Source organism: Cyclopterus lumpus, chromosome 23 (genome assembly GCF_009769545.1).
Source record: "Cyclopterus lumpus isolate fCycLum1 chromosome 23, fCycLum1.pri, whole genome shotgun sequence".
In the NCBI taxonomy this organism is placed as follows: Eukaryota; Metazoa; Chordata; class Actinopteri; order Perciformes; family Cyclopteridae; genus Cyclopterus; species Cyclopterus lumpus.
This window is the reverse complement of record NC_046988.1, coordinates 12,491,147-12,508,310: the sequence shown is the minus strand read 5'-3', so window position 1 is coordinate 12,508,310 and position 17,164 is coordinate 12,491,147. Positions and strand designations below refer to the sequence as shown.

Sequence of the window (17,164 nt, the reverse complement as noted above, 5' to 3'; positions counted from 1 at the left end):
GATTTCATTTGAATTGTCTTCAATTTGAATAAAACATCTGAAGATGAGCCAAATGATACCGGTGAAACGTTGTCATTTTTCTCCATCTCCATCAATTAGATTACATTTTAATGCAAAATGTAATGTAATTAAATCTACAAATAATAATCAGACAATGTGTGGTATTCTGTCCAGAATATATTACTGTTTACGTTACTGTAAAATTACAAGCACAGATCAGTACTCCCTCTCCCCTGCCCAAACATGTGAAGGCTCCAGATAGAGCTGGGTCACATGGTCTAAGAATTTTAGTTTTTAAGTGTTTTTCCAACCTGGGGGTAAAAAAAAGAACAGGTTGACTGTTGTGATTTAAGACAGCACATTTTCCCAGCTATCATCTATGTTATTTTATGACTTTACTTTATCTCGCTGACAGTTACTAAATGAATGCCTTGAACAAGTGGAACGACACTGTGCATCAATCATTGTCTCCAGCTTTTCTTTTTTTTTAGGTATTCAGTTATTTGCCTTTTGAGAATGCTTAGCAGAAGAAAAGCCCTGAATATAAATCCCAGCCTACATGGCAGGTGCAGATGGATTTCTGGCATTCTCGCGAGGTCCTTTTCCCCTCACTCATCAAAAGGTCTTGAGTTACCATAGGAGTGAGAGAGAGAGAGCGAGAGAGAGGGGTGGTGGGCAGGTTGAGACACATAAAGCTTACAGACTTATGCTAACCAGGAGCATCCTCTGTGTGTCCTGTGTTTTCTGCTGAAACAATGCACATTGAAGACCGTCTCTGAGTGTTTGACGCACCTCCTTGAACGCACATTGGTACAGAACTGCGAAAGAGCCACTTCCCTCGGGCTCTCTTCAGGCGCTCATCTCATCAGTCGCGTGTTAGAATCCCACGAACCGGAACGTTTGGCGAGCGACGGCGCAAAGAGAAAGCAGCTTCGACCAGAAGGGAGGGGCCGGAGGCCTTCCTCCAAGAGGGGACTTCCTCTCAGCACCATGCTAACAGGTTCTTCTCACAGAGGTCCCATTGTGTACGAGGGCCCCGTGGATCCCCCCCCCCCCATACATGAAAGCAACACATGCCAGAGTTTCACCTTAGGAAAAGGCAGACAAATATTTCAGTCTGATTGAGCTACACTCTTAGAATAAGGGATACTCTTGTAAGGGATAAAAAAGTATTTTGCGATTGGGGGAGGGCTTTGCTCTCTCTTTCTCTCTATGTCTGGTGTCTGTATATGTGTGAGTGTATGTGTGTGTTTGTGTGTGTGTGTGTGTGTAGTATGTGTGGTATTTGAGATGGTCGTGCATTTGGGTGTACGGTGTGGGGTGGGTGCACTCTGACTGACCAAAAGCAATGTGCTTCGGTCCAATCAGTCTCAGTGCCTACCTTCACACATAAGCGACAGGGCACTCAGGTCTGCCAGAGCGCACAGACCTACACACACACACACACACACACACACGCACACACACATTCACACACACACACCTTTCACACACTTCACACACGCGCCCTCCCCTCTTCAAGGCACCCTGCGCGACCTCTCACCATTGGCCAAGTCCCGGAGTCCTCAGCATCTCCATCACGGCTGAAGGGACCATTCGGGAAAGCAGGAGACAGAGGTAAGCGTTCTTGGTGCTATCTTCATGCCGGCTCAATGGCTCTATAGTGCAGGGGATTAGGCTCTGCTTGCCCCTCCAAGAAATACTGATATTCAGCAGCCGCTTGGCCAATTGGTTGCCGGTGCAGCTGCTTTATTTCCATTCAGGGATTTGCTTTGGTGAATGAAATGCGGATGTCTTTGTTGTCCTTTCGTGGTTATGATATGGTTGCTGTTAGTTTTTTAAACTTCAGCACATTGATTGAGTGATTCAGGTGCGTGCGGAGTGTCCGACAGGTGGGGTTTTATTTCATTATCACTACTATTGGCAGCGTCGATGATACTGACTTATTTTGCAGTTTTGACAGCTGCAGCTGGGTTTTTTTCTTCTTCTTTTGATGCAATATCTCATTAAGCAAGCGTGCATGAATTTTGCCTTAAGAGATGTATCGAGTCTTTAACTTTTTTTGCCATCAGTTTTTGCTAGAATATACCAAAGAGTGTCATTGGAATCTTTTTTGTAGTTCATTTTTATATATTCTGAATTGTGTTCGTATGTCATCGCAGTCGCCTGCTTGAGTGAGGATTTTCAAGTTCCTTCAAACCCTTTTTCTTGCGAGTCAAAGTTTTTGGTGCCACCGGTAGTAAAACCGGGACGTCCCGTCAAGTTTGCTCAAAGGTAAAGAAGGTCGAATCGCTGGACATCAGGAATGCCCAAGAGGAAGCCAAGCACAACACGGAGGTAGTCAGGAGGCTAGCCTCATACACAGTTTCCACACACTGTACACTGTGATGGCCTGTATAAGCACACCTCTGTCTCTAGTATAGTCCCTCTTTCAGTGTAACCATGCTGGGGTGACAGAAGGTTATTTCAGTGGGAATGCTCACCAGTCTGCTCACCTTTTCTCAATAGAGTGCACTCAGTTCATGTTGGACATTTCCAAGAGATAATGACAGGTATAATCTGAAATCAACAGAGATTTGATGTAGTACTTAAATAACGTGTGAATGTGTTTGTGTTTGTTTGTTTTTTGTTTGTTTTATATTCGTCCTCATCCCCGAATAGCAGCAGAGGTCTCAGAGGTTTTCTCTCTCTGAAAGATAGGTGTGTTAAGACAGAGTGTGCATCTGTGAGAGGACCTGTCTTTCCGAGTGTGTGCTAGAATGTGTGTGTGTGTGTGCGTGAAAGTGTGTGTGTGTGTGTGTGTCTATGAGCACTCTCACTGCTGAATGAAGCTTTTCCTTGCAGCAGTAACTCACTGCCATCCTGTCCACAAACCTCGGTGGAATTTGGAGTTTGAGTGCTGAGACAGGCAAAGACCGGGCCTCATAAAGGCCCTCTGTAAAGGGCGAGGGGTCGAGTTAGCTTAGAAACCTCTCTCTCTCTCTATCTCTCTCTCTCACTCGCTCTCTCTCTCCCTCTCTCTCTCTCTCCCTCTCACTCTCTCTCTCTCTTTCTCTCTCTCTCTCTCAGCCTTTCCCTCACTCTCTCCATCTAACCCTGAGGGCCAACATCTTGTCCACGTTTCTCTCTCTCCGTCTCACTCCTTTCTTCTCTTCTTCCCTTCCCTTGCTCTCCGTTTTTCTGCCCCGGCCTGCAGGACTCTCTTTAAACTCTTCTTCTTTTCTTGGTTTGCACATCATCCATCTCCGGCCTGCTGACATGCGTGGCTACACCTGCTATTAGGGTCCTATACAGACTGATTTATTCCTACACATAATTACCTAAACGGTAATTAATATATGATAATCCTAATAGCACTTCCCACTATAGGGATTCACATTTATGAACTTAACCAACCTCGCTAACATTATGAACAGCAGCTATCGAGGTCACGGCAGTGAATGGTGGTTCTGCGCCCATGCAGTGAAAATCATACATGCAAATTTATGATTGAAGTAGAAAAGGCCCTCTTGTCTGTGCTTTCACTTTGTGTTTGTTGCCAAGAATGTTGCAGCACGTTTCCGCCAAAGCCTCTTTTTTTTCTGTGACTGGGAAAAATGATTTCAATCCAAAAATACAGAAATTAAAATGTGGCCTTAATCGTGTTTTTACTGGAAAAGAAGACACCAAAATCCCTTCTCCTTTAAACTGTTATTACAAACTCACAATATACAGTATTGTTAAATAACTGGCAGATATTGAACCAAAAGCGCCTTCTCATTGCACATTTTTCTGACACTTTTAGAGGCAAAACAACTTCTTAGAGGGTTTAACAGAAAGTAGATTTCATAGAAGTACGTAGTGCATAGAAGTGTTTCGTACTGCCAATTGATGAAAACATTCCCAATGTTCCTTATCAGATCGACTGCGACTTCTGACCTTTGACACGTCACAGGCGAGCTCTGATTTGAGCCAAGATGGCTGCTCTCTGGAACAGGGAGCCTCCGGCTCCAGTGAGGCAAGAAGCCCCCATACGTTGATTCCTCCAGCTGTCTGCACCTCAGTAATGAAATCTCTGACCTGAGTGATGTGGCACAATGTCAAGCCCTGGTTTATGGTACCATATAGGCTGCTTATGAAGCCAGTATCATGAAGACATGTTGAAGTGTTCAACAGGTTCAATTCTAACAGCTGTGCTTTTGTACTTAGGAGTGGTAATGGAAGTGGTATATATATATATATATATATATATATATATATATATATATATTAAAGAAGGTCAGTTTTTGGTTACATGGGACAACTGATGTCCTGTATTGCATCCACATAAGTAAATATTTTAATGTTTCTCCCCCTTTGACTGCACATCTCTGTGTCCGTGTCAAGGTGGACGACAGTATGAGGATGCTTGTGCGGCTCGTGTTGGGACTCTTCGTCCTCAAAGCGGTGGTGGCCGGCCCCAGATTTTCCCGACAGGTGGACTTGGACACATACGACACTGCCAACTATGATGTGGATCTAGACAATTCAAATTTGGAGAACCAGGATATCTACGACTATGAAGATGGGCTGACAATCGATGATCCTCAGGTAAGAAACTGTCAAGAGAAAATGTCTGTCCCTTGCTTTTAATTGAACAGCTACAAATTAAGTAAATGAGTTGGGTCCTGGCTTTGCTTATGTTTAACTTAATTATGCAACATTTACTTCATTGACATAGTGTGTTTTTTGTGCTACAATTCCCAGAGGTCTTGGTTTTTCCTCCCATTACACAAATCACAGCCATGACGGTGTAATATTGGCGAATGGGCTGGTTTTGGACCAAGGTCACCAGGTCACCAGGTTAATGAAGCAGACCAGCAGCCTTCTGATACCAGCTTTTTACTCTATTGTGTCCAACACATTTCACTTTTATACCTTGGCCATTTAGGTTACAACAGAGTTTCCACAGGCTTACTTCTCCATCTGGAGTACTTTTCACACGTGGAATCAAACAATATGTATGCCTCAATAACAGATATATGCAATTGAGGAAGGAGGAACCCAACATTATAATATATATATTTCTTTTTTTGCATGATTTTTTTTATTTTTTATTCAATCAATCACAATATATATATATATATATATATATATATATATATATATATTTTTTTTTTTTTATTATTTCTTTTTTTTATAAAGATTATTTTATTGCCTTTTTATTTGATAGACAGTTTAGAAATGGGAGAGGGTATGAGATTCAACAAGGTCGGAATGGAAACTGCGAGGTCGCGGTTATATGTATATGGCGCGCGCTGTAATCACTTGTACACACAATATATAATGAATTAATTAATTATATCAGGAACGGGTAAAAAGCGTTATCAGCTTGAGCTCAAACTCTCAAACACTTCTTTCTCAAACTGAGCTCGACACAACATCTTTTAAGAGGTGAGTGGAGAACGGTGGCAGAAAGGGTTACTAGCTGGATGCTGGCGTCCAGAGGTCCCCCTTTTAAATCAACTCAAGTCGAGCGTCATGTGGCAAGACTGCAGGGCACGCTGGGATGGCGAGCTTTTAGCCAAAGTCATGTTCCCGTTTATACCTCTCTGTTGCACGGAAATGAGGCCGAGGTATGTCAAGACGGCGGGTCTTTCAACGGGCTTCTTCCGAGCCAAGCGGTTTTAACTTCGACCTGATGTGCGTTGCGCTCACACCGCTCCTCTTATCTGAAACCAAGCCCGCGATCCAATGCAGATTTAGCAGATTTAACAAGATGTAGCAGAACAAACAACATGAAGCGGTGGATTATTTCCATACGCCATTGCAAACAAGTACAACACCCTTCCGGCTATATTTAAGATGATTAAATTATGCCGTGCAAAGTTTTACAGCCCCGAGAACACTGGACAGTGTCAGAAAGTTGTAATGTGTTGCGTGGGGAATGGCTTTGATAATGTCTCTCTGTTTAACAAGCCTGGAAATGACACAGCACATTGTTACATCTGTGGGAGCAGGAAGAGGAGAGAAAACAATCGCATCTTGTTGTTCATACTAAATAAATACAACGTTTTGACTGAGGAGAAAAAGCATATTGCTGTAGGATCTGTCGTGTTTATGTTGTTTGTTCACAGTTAAAAGGTTGAGAGGGCAGCTCCTCCGATAGACTGGTTGCTTAAGAAGAGTAAGGATTAAATGGATTTGAATCACACACGCACACATCAGATGTCAGGGGAGAAATGAAAGCGAGGGTGACCTCCGTGCCTCTGGAATGCTGACTCTTTACTTTCCACATCCAGATCCCTGTTTGTATTTCTCTTCTTTCTCCTTCAGGACTTGTCTCTTTTGGTAAAGGCTCATTTACAATGTTACATAAGCAAATTGTCTCCAGTCGGCTGCATTCGAAATGCTTTAATCACAGGGTTTAGATTCATTTCGCCGTCTTCTTAATTGCAGCAAGGCATTGAGTCGGCCCTCTTGAACCAGACTTTAGTGCTTAAGGTTTCAAGGGGACGTCTGAGACTTCTGTTTGTGCTGCTGCTGTCGTGGGTCGTATTAATTATTGTATATAGCAGGTCTCGTCAGCCACCTGTAATTCTATATTTGGAACTTGGAAAACAACTAAATAAATAAAGAATAATCACCCTTATCCAGTCATTAATAGCATAATCTGTTTGTATTAAATATTCATACTTGAAAATACAGGTAGTTTTGTCCCAGCTTTGCATTTACACCCATCTCCTGTCTGTGCGGGAAATATTAAGCTACAGTTGGTTTAGCTTAGCATAAAGACTGGAATCCGGGGAAAACAGCTAGCCGTGCTCCGTCCAAAAATCCGCCTACCAGCACTTCTAAAGCTCATTAATTTGACGTTTTGTTTAATCGGTTTAAAAAAACAAAAACAGTTAAATCTGTAAAATTCGTTGTTTTTTTATGCGTGAACCTTTAACGCTGCCGTCTTGGCCAGGACTCCCACGGAAAAGAGACCCTAAATCTCCAATTGGAAAAAGAAAACTTTGGGAAGTCACTGCAGCCAACGATCATATTTACTGTACAGACTCGAGTGTCATCAATCTCCTCCTGTAGCTTGGCAAGAAAGCCGAATAAGCCTATTTCCCAAAAAGTTTTGAACTTTTGAAGACACAAAGTGCAGAGATTCTGTTGGACTGGGAAGAGAGAGCTTCATGAATGTGACTCAAAATGTACCACGTGGCTTTTCATTGGACTCAGGACATGAAGTTATATCCACGCGACGAAGCACGAGCCGCGTGATGTCCTGGTGCTCATGCCTTCACCGTGGCAACGCAACATTTGGCATCATTCACCGTCCTGGGCATTCTGTATTCCCATGCCGTTTTCCAGAGAGCTTTTTTTTTTTTCTCCGTATTTTTAGTTGCCAGCCTTTCGCCTCTTCTTTCTTTCCCCTCGGGGGGGTGGGGGGGTGGGGGGGGGGGATGTGTTTGCTTTGGGGAAATGAAGGGGAGAGCTGCAGCGAGCAGACTTTTCAAAGACCTACCTTGTTGTATCCCAAAAACGGTGTCTCTGCCAAGCTTTCAAATGTGACTGGGCATCTCTTCATCGCTCTCAAAGTCTCAGCAGGACTTTTTTTTTTTTTTTTTTAACGCATAGTCATATTTGTTGTAACCGATCACTTAATGGCTGCATGTTGTTCGACTGGATTTATTGTAACAACGTATGATTTTTTTTTTTTTGCTACCTCTTGGATTACTGTGGTCGCAAGTAGCTGAAAAGACCAAAATATGGATTTGTGCAGCTACCATGTGTGTCTTGGTTCCACAAGGACCATTCCCTGTTTGGAGGGTTGAGTCAGCCGAGTTGGGCGTGAGAGAGAGAGAGAGAGAGTGAGAGTCAGGTATTACCTGTGGCTGTGTGTGGGGGCTCATTGCCCCCGCCTGGAGAACGATGGAACTGCAGGTTTGATCAAACATCAAAGAGCAACTTGCAGTGACTTTAACTGCAATTATACCGCCAGATGGATATATACCTTAAGCTTTTAATAAAGAAACCACAAAGGATTGTAATTCTTGAAGCCTAGTTGGTTTGTCAATTGTTACCCAGCATAAAATATAAATGCTGCTTAGCCTTTGTTTATAAAGTCATTTTAGGATGTGCTTGGATACAACCTCTGCAGTTTGTCTGGTGTTTAAGTTGACCAAAAAAGCAAATGTATATGTGTTGCTTTTTCACATGGGATGATTTGAGAACCCTTCAATAAAGAATAACACATCTAAGTACAAGATCTTCTGACTGAATCCTTATAAAGTCTGAAAATAAAGTAACTTTCCTTGTGGCAAATTAAATGGCATGATATCTGCCTATTTTTGTTTTTTCTATTAATATGTGACATTAGGTTAATCACTGTTATACAATGTCCACTATAGTCTGTCCTGGAAGTTGCATTTGAGCGCTGATTGGCTACTTAAAGCTGTACACGTTGCTGCCATCTAGTGGTTCCTTGGAAAGAACTGCCTTGTAGCCATCATCCATCCTCCCATTTTCTGAATCCATTTATACTCTAATTACATGATAACAATGACACATTATACCACTGTATTTGTCCTATGATGATCACATAAGTCTGTTTTGTGTTTGTTTTCTTAGCACCTAAAAGGTATTGGCCTGTATAATATCTCTGCTTATAATACATGTCAATAGAATGGATGAATGTTGTATAATGGATGCAAGAGATTTCAGATGTTCCACATTTACATCCATTTAAATATATTTAAATTAAATAAAGAACATTTAAAGAAAATATTGTCCCTGTGGTGCAGAAGTTTTATTTGCTCACAAGATTGTGCATGTAGCCCTCCATAATTCAATGTATGACTATAATGTATGTATAGAGTACATATGTTAAAATAAGGGGGGCTAATATTCTTATTATTCTCTTGAAATCAGTGAATATTTTAATGACCAGGCTGTATCATCTGCTCAGAATTATGCTTCATTTTACAGCTGATCTGTCACCATGATTGCATTAGTCTTATTTATTTGCTAAGCTGAGATCTTTACCACATTTTAAAATGTGTAGGTTAATTATTATTATTTTATTTTTTGGGATGAAGTTAACCATAATTAAGAAATAAGAAAAACTCTCCAAGCAAACTTCCTCTATGCATTTTTGACTCACTGCTGCTGTCTTTCCCTCAGATAGAGATTGGAACACTGGCCCCACCTGACTATAACTACCCTGTGCCCGGGGCCTCGTTGGAAGAGCAAGAAGAAGAGGAGGAGGAGGAAGAGTTGCCCCTAACACCCCAGCTCGTCCCTCAGGGTTCAGGGGGATCTGGGGTTCTCATGGGCCCAGACACACAGAAAGGTCTGAAACAGCACACACCCATAACTTTGAGTCACTTAAGGGTTTAAGGGAAGCCCTCGCTCCTCTCGCTGCCGGGTCTCCATAAAAAACATCCAAAACAAAGAGAGACTAATCTACTTTCTAAACTTGTCGTCTGCGTCTTCAACAATCATCTTTGCCATGTGCATGTCTTCCATTTAACTAGCTGTTAATGGTTAAATGTGTCCTTTTCAATGACTGTGTCCTTTTGTCACCATTCGACTACTTAACCTGATCATCATTGTGAGCCGATTAATGATCCATCTCATCTGTCTGTTTATTAATACCTAATCTTGTCTCTAACAAGAGGTGGAGCTGCGTCTGACGCCCTTTGACATCCTTCATGAGTCCGGGGATTTTGGGGGCTCCGCAGGGTCCGGGGCCTCGGGAGCTTCTGGGTCTTCTGGGTCGGGAGAATCCGGAGACCTGCTGGTCTCCAGCGGCTCCGGGGGTTCTGGTGATGTTATCCTGATCTCCGGAGCCTCCGAGGAGCTCTTCAGCTCGGGGGGATCCGGGGAATTCTTGGTATCTGGGGATCTCTTGATATCTGGGGATTTCTTGATATCTGGGGATCTCTTGATATCTGGGGATCTCTCTGGATCCGGGGTTATTTCTGGAGCCTCCGGTGACCTTGGCTCTGGGATATCCATTGAATTCCCCCTGGGCTCCGGAGGGTCTGGGGACCAGTTTGGTTCTGGGTTCTCTGGGGATCTCTTGATCTCAGGGGCCTCCGGAAGCTCTGGGGTTTCCGGGGACTCTGATGAGTCTGGTGACTCAGGGATAACATTGTTATCTGGAGGTTAGTACAGATGGCAACTCTACTGCATTTCTTGATTCGTCTTCCTCTATGTTGATTTTGTTGTATTAAATTCCATTTAACTGCGTGGTTTTGAAATGTAGTTAAATGTTGATTTGTTGTACTCGTATTTGTGCTACTCATAATCAATGTTCTCCTAACCTCCTGTCTCATCTAAAATGTGAGTGTGATTGATTGGTTGATGGGTTGATTGATTGTCCATCTCACCCTATACCCTTCATAATCCCTTGTCTCCTAACCCCAACCCTTGGCTCTAACAAGAGGAGGAACTGCCCCTCATTCCTGAGCCTACCCCTAGCGAGGCGTCAGGTGCTTCAGGGGAGTTCTTAGGAGCTTCAGGAACCTCAGGGGCCTCTGGGGATCTTGGAGAGTCTGGAGACTTAGGGTTCTCTGGATCCTCTGGGGATTCTGTTGTCTCTGGCTCTGGAGAGACAGAGGTCCCTGAGGTAACTCTGGTCCCTGACACTGATAAAGGTCAGTATCTAACCTGGACTTGTGGGTAAAAACTGATCCGCCTGGCCCGGCATCCTTTTAATAACTGGTCATTGTTTGTCAGTTTTGTCCACTTCCTTTGAAGTGTAAAGTAGCTTCTCCAGCATTGTTTTTTTTCTCCTCCATCCATTACACTGCTTACTTGGTTGGAGACCAGCAGCTTTACGAGAGCCCTTTGGAGGTCTATGACCCTTTAGTAGTGCTATGGAGCATTGTCTTAAAGTGAGTCTCCCAGTTTGTTAGTATCGTGCACAAGAAGGAAGAGACCGATAGCCAGTTAACATGCTGCCAATTCATCCCAGTGGCCAGTCGCGGTACGGCAACGTGTAAAACAAACTTCTGTAAAACAAGGTCAATCATTATTAATTCATGAAGGTTTTATATTTGGAAAAAAAACTTGAAAAGCAATTTCAATATAAATGGGTACCATCTTTGAGTCCATCATTTAGATAGTATAAAAGATCGATGATGTCAAAATTGATGAACGGAAATTTTCTTTTTAAGGAGAAAGAATCTTTTGGGAAAGGAAACGCTTAGAAAGGTGTAAGATGTTGGCACTTAGTTTGCGGTGAAAGGATGGTAGCATTGTTTGAGTTATTCAACGCAGGAACTATTTTCATATAGATTGTTCATACAAAGTCAATCGTGCTTATCTAATGCCTAGAGATAGCTGGCATTTAAAAGATAAAGAACGTATCTTACCTAACAAGCAAATGTGTGACCACTCAGCAGATCAAGTCATGCTATTAACACCAAAAATCCATGTTCATTTAACTCCCATTCACCAGTTAAATGCCATAAACACTTAGTTAACACTGCTAATACACTGTATGTTACTTATCACTGCGGCAAACAGTGGGCAGCTGTTTGCCAGACCTGTCCATGCTGATCTAACCTGTTTCTTTAACACCTAATCTTGTCTCTAACAAGAGGAGGGGCTGCTTCCAGCTACACCAAAAACCCCTCAGGAGGGTACTGGCGGTGTAGAAGGGTCAGTGAGCTCTGGTGAACCTGACGAGCCCGAAGAGCCTGTGATTGACAGGAAAGGTCAGTATTTGACAACACCGGCATTGAATTCAGAGAAGTGGGGCTCAAAATGCCAGTTTGGAACTTGTCTGCAAACCCCCGAATCCTCTGGAAAAAAAAACATTCTTCCTCTTACTTTTTCATATTTGATTCCCTCCTCTTCCGGTCCATATTCTCCAGGTATGCCCACTTGCCTGCTGTGCACGTGCCTCGGTGGGTCGGTCTACTGTGATGACTTGAAGCTGGACAGCGTTCCACCTCTTCCCAAAGACACCACTCACTTCTACGCCCGCTACAACAGAATCACCAAGATCAACAAGTCCGACTTCGCCTTCATGAGTATGTCTGAAGTTAAATATGTCAATATTGAGAGGTATTAAGGACCAGATATAGAGTTGATGTTTTGGTGCTTTTGTCGCTTCCCTCCAGACAAGCTGAAGAGGATCGACCTGACCGAAAACGAGATAACGTCCATCGATGAGCGAGCATTTTTGGGTCTGCCTGAGCTGGAGGAGCTGGTGATTCGAGAAAACCACATCTCCCAGCTGCCTGCTCTCCCAGAGACCATGAGCCTGATCGATGCCAGCCATAACAACATTGGCAGCAAGGGCATTCACAACGAGGCGTTCAAAGTACGGACACCTTACGTACAATTTCTGTCGCGCACTCGAGCCCAAACGATGAAGGCCGTTATATCAGTTTACTGCATTGCACACTTCTTCTGTTTTTATCGTTTTATAATTTCAGAGTGCTTGTGATGTCAGATATATGTCCATGACTAAATTGTAATGCTGAAATGGACAAACGGAGGATGTGCACGAGTAGTGTTAATGTAGTAATGTTGTATTGTCAAGACCACCTTTCAAACTTGATGGGAAGTTCCTAAAGGCCTGAGCCAATAACGACTTACATCTTGTCTCCTTGTGTCCAGGATATGACGAGCCTGCTGTACTTGTACCTCACAGACAACCACATTGATTACATCCCCGTGCCTCTACCAGACAGCCTGCGCTCACTACACCTACAGGTACATCTGCTTTGACCTTGTGACTCATCCATCCCCACCGCTAGACAACATGGACTATGTGCACATGCACAGTAATATTCCACTATTATTCCAGATAAGACAATACTACAGATTTGATGTAGCATATTCCGTCAAATGAAATTACTTGAAGGACAGAGGTCGGCCATGTGGCCACAGGAGCAACATGGCTGCAGATGGAAAAGGGAAATTAAAGTTAGTAACTGTAGGAAGTATGCATTTTAAGTTTGTCGTAGTGTACGACTGCATGTAAACAGGAATATTAGTGGAATATTGCAGTGAAAGTATCTTTGCTGTTGTAATTTGATATGCAAATATAGTTACTAATAAATCACATGTGCAGTTGAACCCAGACAGGTGTTTTCACTTTGGCCTGATTAGACCCCTGCTCACGCTGATGTGGGCGGAGCAATGGCAAAATGACACGTTGTCACAAAACTTACCAAACCAATGAATGAGAGAAGAAGTCCAATTAGGCAAAGTAATTGAAAACACCTGTGTGGGAGGAGCATGGGGATGTGCATGCCCCCACCCACCTGTATATATATATTTGATACCTGACTGAATGACTCTGGTCCTGGAAATGGAGGGGAAAGATATGAATGAGACTTATATTTGTAATCTGAATCCTTACCACAAGTTGCCAATGCTCCGTACTGGCCACATTATAATCTATAATAACCCATTAGCAAGCAAGTCTCATTATGTGTCCTCCTCCATCTTCTTTTGCAGCGTAACAATATTCAAATGATGCACGGGGACACCTTCTGCAACCTGAAAGACTTCAACTACATCAGGAACGCACTGGAGGACATCCGTCTGGACGGCAACCCCATCAACCTCAGCAGGACCCCGCAGGCTTACATCTGCCTGCCCCGTATCCCCATCGGGGATCTCATTTAAACACTGACACACTGACTCCCATGAGTACAACCACACGCACACATCCTTGTACATATTGACACACGCAGACATGCATACCGTCTATCACGCCTCAAACAATCAATAAGCTAAAGTTACAAACTGCCATGCGTGCTGCTGACTTATACTAGATGGATCAGTAAAGCTCTGTGTGGACATTTATACTCCATAAACATCCACAAACACACAAGTTAAAGAGTCAGATTCTGGTGACACACTCCTCTACTTCTTCTTGTTGTTGATACACACTAAAACCGCCACTCTCTCCTTCCTTCACCTATCAAAACACATGCACACACAAACAACAACCTTCTCAAAAGCCAAACTGTTCCGCAACTTGATTAAGAGAAAACAATAGGTGGCATTCGGAGAAATCAGTTTATTATATAAATCCTCAAATGCCATGTATGTGTCTGTTTAGTGTCTGTTCATGACTGGCAAAAAAAAAATTAAATACAACCAGTAATATTGTTTAAATGTTTTTGTTTTGTAAAAATAAAAGATAATATTATTAATATTAATGACAAATCGTAACACTTTTGGAAATGTATACTAGCATAAACTTATTGAAGCTGGAGCTCAATGGAAGATAAATTGATTATCTAATGCAATAAAAGAAGCATTTAAACACAATAATTTGTTGTAAAGTCTGTACTGTAATATAAAAATATATATTCTGAAAAGATTTTTTTTACATGAACTGCAATATTTGGTATTTTACATTTCAAAAAGTGATGTTTTAACTTCGCATAATAGCCGACACCAAAGACTCTAATGTCTAGAGTCGCTCAAAAAAAGACTATTGTTTGATTTGGGAGGGGGGTGGGGGGGTGTTGTTGATTTTTGATTGTGGATGGGGTTAAGAATAATGCTAATATCTTGCTATTGTGTGCTCTGTATGGAATAACCACAAGTGAATAAAATTGTTGTTAAGACCTCTCCAAACTCGGAGTGGCTCAAAGTTTTCATTGACGCCTTGAAATCTGTGCATTTTGGATTGACGCAGCCAAGGTGGGAAAAAATGCTCAAGTCAAAAGTTTTCAATGAGTTTTTCGAACAAGTTGAGGAACTGCTCCTTCCTGTCTGTGACGACCGAGTCTTTTGCGCTGCTGCCGTCCTCCGTGACCTCCTCAGTCCTTTCACTGGTCGTGGAAAGTCTGTCCAGCTGGGCTTTCTCTCGCTCCAGAGCCAGCCGGTCCCTGCTCACGACGTCTCTGTCCTTCTCCACCAGCGCCCTCTCCCTCTCCATCACCGCCTTCTCCCTCTCCATCGTCGCCCTCTCCCTCTCCAGCGAGGCTCTGTCTCGGTCCAGAGCGGCGACATCCCTGTCCAGCGCCGCTCTCTCCCTCTGCAGCACCTGCCGCTCCCTCTCAACCACCTGTTTCTCCCTCTCCATCACCCGCTTCTCCCTCTCCATCACCTGTCTTTCGCCGTCCAACATGTCCCTCCCATGCTCCATCTCTTGCATGGCGCGATCTATCTCCCGGCTTGTCTCCTCCGCCACTTCCTCGTCCTCATCTCCGTTCAGGGAAACCTCGATCTCTGGTCCGCCTGCTAAGAAAGCCGGAGGGGAGTCAGTCGCCATGGATACCTTCCTCCTCTTGTGTTTGGAGATGGGTGGGAAATCGCCGTTGGTGGGGAAGGCCTTGAGGATGGGGGCGTTGCCTTCCAGCCGACCCTCCATGGCATCGTCCATCAGATTGAAATAAGGCCACGCGTCAGGGAACACTTTCATTCCGTCTGACGGGTTCTTTAGCCCCTGAGGAAGAAGAGAGATGGCAATGAATTGTCCAAATATTTAATAAATCCAAGTGGTATGTTTTTTTTGTTTGTTTTTTAAACTGTACCTTGTATCTCTTCTTCATGTTTTCCCATTTTTTGGATGCTTGACTGTGGGTCATCTTGTGCTGCAAGCCCATATGTTTCAGGATGGCTCTGAAAATACAACCGACAAAAACATCAGGGCTGAAACAATTAGTTAATATGTCGATATCTTATGACAGAAAGTTTGTCAACTACTTCTTTGCATCCTCTGATTTTTAAGCTGTAAAACCATCAGCACAAAGACTAACCTTAATGCATAATACCCCACAATGGCAACTGTATCTATCTATGCGTCTATATATTATACATATATCTACATATACATCTACGAAAGATCTTTTTGTTAACTTGATGTCATACCTCCATGCCCACATGGAAGTGTTTCTCCTTCCTGAGAAGAGGTAAGTATTTGAAACCCTCAGCTTCACAAAGTCTTCGACTTCATTTGCACTCACTGAGAGGGAGAAAAGAAAGGAGTTAGAAATGAGTGAATGGGCTGCTGAAAAAAATGTAGATTCAACTCGACTTAAACATCTGCTTTTTTTTTTAATTCCATGTGACTAATTAGCACAATCTCATACTATAACCTGCTCTACCTTTTGTCGGTGTACTTTACAACAGGTGATACCAATGAACAGCTGGTGGTTTGCTCGTGCTCATTTACCCAATAGCACGCAACAACTCAAACCTAGCGTTACGTCACCACTGAAGGCCGAAGGGGAAAATGCCCGTTTTTGCTAGCTGTATTCACTTTTAATCGTTGCATGAAAAGCGTGCTTATTGGGGACTTCCACCGTGGAGCACACTTGCTAGGTGCCCAAGCTAACTCAAAGTACGTTAGCTAGCTTGATTAAACGTGGTGCCTCTCGCTGCCTGTACTTACTTTTATATGTGAACTCCACGGGGCTGAACGTGTCATAAGTGGTGCTCGTGTAGGCGTGATCGATGATTTCCATGTTTCCCTATTCTCCGTTCTTCGTTTTGGCCTTTTTTTAATGAAGTGCCCTTCGCGAGAAAAGAGACTCGTCGTTCCTCCTTCAGAGGGACCCTATCTTCTTCTTCGCTTGCTTTTAACAGAGTGCTTCCCCGTGACCTGTACACAGGGAGGCGTCAATGGCATAATCAGCTAACTATCGCCACCCAGTGCAGCGGAAGTTTAGCACTTTTTAAAAATATGAAATCATCGTTCATACAATTGACTATTTATTTTAATTAGCTTATTTATTGATTGATAAATATGGATAAAAAAAAAGATCACCTATGTATTATCCCAGCACGGCTTTTTACTCCACTTACACCTATTGTGTTAATATTGTATAATATTTGCAAACCTGTATACAATGTACCACAACACTGCACTTTAAATAGACATAGTATGTTGCTGCCTAGATGCATACATGTACTGTACATTCATATCTATATTTATTTTAACCTCCATAACAATGTATTTATGTTTAGCTATCTGTTATATATTCACAAGAAAACAAGGTTCGTTTATTTTCCATCTAATATCTGTCATCACTGGTGCCTTTATGATATAATAATAATAATAATAATAACAATAATAATAATATTAATAATAATGCATTTAATTTATATAGCGCTTTTGGAGTTACTCAAAGACACTTTAAATAACATATTTAAAACTATACAATAAAATTAACTAAAATGACAATAAAAACATTGTTCCCCTTTTTAAAATGCCGTTGTATCTCCA

The 17,164-nt window shown here is 42.6% G+C and overlaps 2 protein-coding genes across 2 annotated transcripts; one reads left to right on the top strand and one right to left on the bottom strand.

The window, feature by feature from the left end:
* The first annotated feature begins 1,546 nt into the window (after nucleotides 1-1,546).
* On the top strand, nucleotides 1,547-13,886 carry epyc (epiphycan). The gene is made up of 10 exons (XM_034526791.1): nucleotides 1,547-1,617; nucleotides 4,366-4,569; nucleotides 9,136-9,304; nucleotides 9,630-10,121; nucleotides 10,401-10,613; nucleotides 11,562-11,678; nucleotides 11,838-11,996; nucleotides 12,087-12,289; nucleotides 12,589-12,684; nucleotides 13,435-13,886. Exons 2-10 carry the CDS (start codon nucleotides 4,378-4,380, stop codon nucleotides 13,603-13,605), a joined length of 1,812 nt encoding a protein of 603 aa, XP_034382682.1. The 5' UTR covers nucleotides 1,547-1,617; nucleotides 4,366-4,377; the 3' UTR covers nucleotides 13,606-13,886.
* Nucleotides 13,887-13,987: 101 nt separating this feature from the next.
* LOC117726480 lies at nucleotides 13,988-16,509 on the bottom strand. Its single transcript, XM_034526792.1, has 4 exons — nucleotides 16,331-16,509; nucleotides 15,808-15,901; nucleotides 15,471-15,558; nucleotides 13,988-15,382 (listed from the first exon to the last, which is right to left on the bottom strand). Exons 1-4 carry the CDS (start codon nucleotides 16,401-16,403, stop codon nucleotides 14,654-14,656), a joined length of 984 nt encoding a protein of 327 aa, XP_034382683.1. The 5' UTR covers nucleotides 16,404-16,509; the 3' UTR covers nucleotides 13,988-14,653.
* Nucleotides 16,510-17,164: the final 655 nt, after the last annotated feature.

Coding starts and splice junctions, on each gene's coding strand:
- epyc (XM_034526791.1), top strand. CDS start 4,378: ATGAGGATGCTTGTGCGGCTCGTGTTGGGACTCTTCGTCCTCAAAGCG. Junction 4,570..9,135: donor TGACAATCGATGATCCTCAG/GTAAGAAACTGT, acceptor TCTTTCCCTCAG/ATAGAGATTGGAACACTGGC. Junction 10,122..10,400: donor GATAACATTGTTATCTGGAG/GTTAGTACAGAT, acceptor GGCTCTAACAAG/AGGAGGAACTGCCCCTCATT.
- LOC117726480 (XM_034526792.1), bottom strand. CDS start 16,403: ATGGAAATCATCGATCACGCCTACACGAGCACCACTTATGACACGTTC. Junction 15,902..16,330: donor CGTGGAGTTCACATATAAAA/GTAAGTACAGGC, acceptor TCTCCCTCTCAG/TGAGTGCAAATGAAGTCGAA. Junction 15,559..15,807: donor ACTTCCATGTGGGCATGGAG/GTATGACATCAA, acceptor TTGTATTTTCAG/AGCCATCCTGAAACATATGG.